General features: G+C 50.9%; 1 protein-coding gene across 1 annotated transcript in view; it reads left to right on the forward strand.

Moving 5' to 3' along the window:
- Nucleotides 1-1,234: 1,234 nt before the first annotated feature.
- The window catches only part of LOC140996419 (WD repeat-containing protein 5-like), a 7,390-nt gene continuing 6,871 nt past the window's right edge, over nt 1,235-1,753 (forward strand). Inside the window, exon 1 of the mRNA XM_073466825.1 lies at nt 1,235-1,746. Coding sequence (XP_073322926.1) covers nt 1,669-1,746 — 78 coding nt within the window. The 5' untranslated portion in view covers nt 1,235-1,668. The remainder of the gene's footprint in view (nt 1,747-1,753) is intronic.

Genomic DNA, 1,753 nt, shown 5'->3' on the forward strand with positions numbered 1-1,753 from the left:
GTGGTCCCGTTAGTTCGACCTGTCATCCCTACTTTCTGACAAGCGCTTTCATTGCGAGCATGCGTCTCTCTCTCTCTGAGAGTTTGTTTTAACTCTGCTGTCCCAATGCTTTGGCAACATTGTATATCACAGTCGTGCCAATAAAGCAAATTGAAAGAGAGGGAGAGAGAGAGAGAGAGAGAGAGAGAGAGAGAGAGAGAGAGAGAGAGAGCTCTCGGAAACGCACACACACACACACGGACGGAGCGGAGCCAGTTTCCTCTCGGTGCCGTTAACCGATTGTGCCAGATGCGCCAGAGCGCGCACCTCTGTGCCAGGCTCGCGCTCTGTGGGGAGATTTGTGTTATTCATCTTAACAGAGATGCTGAACAGAGGGATTAATGCACACATTCACACAGGCTACACACACACGAGCTACCCACAGACACACAGCTGAGGGGCCGGAGAAATGCGCATCTGGTGGCGTGCTCAACCTGGTCAGTGCGTGCTCGTGCAAGTTGGCAGCTCTCAAATATCCGACCTGTCTGTTTAGATTACAGATGCATTAGTCCAGTTCGAACTAATGAGGACCTCCCATTAGTTCGAACTCTCATTACTCCGATTGTCGGAACAATGGGAGTTCGAACTAATGGGAGGTCGAACTAATGGGAGGTCGGACCAATGGGTGGTCGGACCAATGGGTGGTCGGACCAGTGCCATGGACCCGCTCAGTCCGCCATCTTGCCGGAACTCACTGACTCCTCTTCATCACGGCCTCTCACATCCACCTGAGGAGGAGGAGGAGGAGGAGGAGGAGACATCTCGGTTCAGCGCCACATCACAGCCAATCAGGGCCCAGTGTGACGCTGACACAGGATGTGGACAAAACTCAGAATTACAATAACTGATGAGACTCAAACGCCTCTGTGTTGCTTCTGTCCCTGCTGTAGTCATAGTTACAATAACCACAATAATAACAACAATGACAATAACAACAATAATAATAATAATAATAATAAGGTGGGTTGTGATTGGTTGCTGTGTGTCACGTGTTAATGTGTTGTTGGTTCATAGTGATGCTTGATGACGTAAACGTTGTTAATTGTGACAGTTTGTGTGATTATATGATCTAATGACGTCATGTTCCACACTGCGTGTTTATATTTATAAACATAAACAGGAATTATTTCCTCCGCGTCTATTTATTTTTGACCTTCTTCGCTTGCCATATGACTGTACTACTGAACGATCTGTCACGCATGCGTGGTAGCAACTACGTGCTCTCCAGCACATTCTGGCTGAAGCTAAGCTAACAGGCTCTTCTCTCTGCTGCTGTAACGATCCGGTCCAGCACCGAGTGGTCTCTGTTCAGACTCGGTCCACACTCGGTTCCGGACGTTCACACAAACCGGTTCTGACCCGAAGCCCGCGCTGATAGCGGAGGCTACAGTGAGCGCTGTTAGCATTGGCAGCTAGCTTTAGCTTCAGTCCTGCAGCAGAGAATCAAAACAGAGCTAACAGAAGGTAGCGCTGGCTAGCAGCTGAGCTAGCAGCTGAGCTAGCAGCTGAGCTAGCAGCTGAGCTAGCGGCGGAGCTAGCAGCTGAGCTAGCGGCTGAGCTAGCGGCTGAGCTAGCAGCTGAGCTAGCGGCTGAGCTAGCAGCTGAGCTAGCAGCTGAGAGCTGGGCAACATGGCGACGGAGGAGAAGAAACCGGAGACAGAGAACATCAAGCAGCCTCCGTCCTCCTCCTCAGGGTCCGGCGGCAAGGTCAGTC

The sequence above is a fragment of the Pagrus major genome, chromosome 5 (genome assembly GCF_040436345.1).
Source record: "Pagrus major chromosome 5, Pma_NU_1.0".
Classification (NCBI taxonomy): Eukaryota; Metazoa; Chordata; class Actinopteri; order Spariformes; family Sparidae; genus Pagrus; species Pagrus major.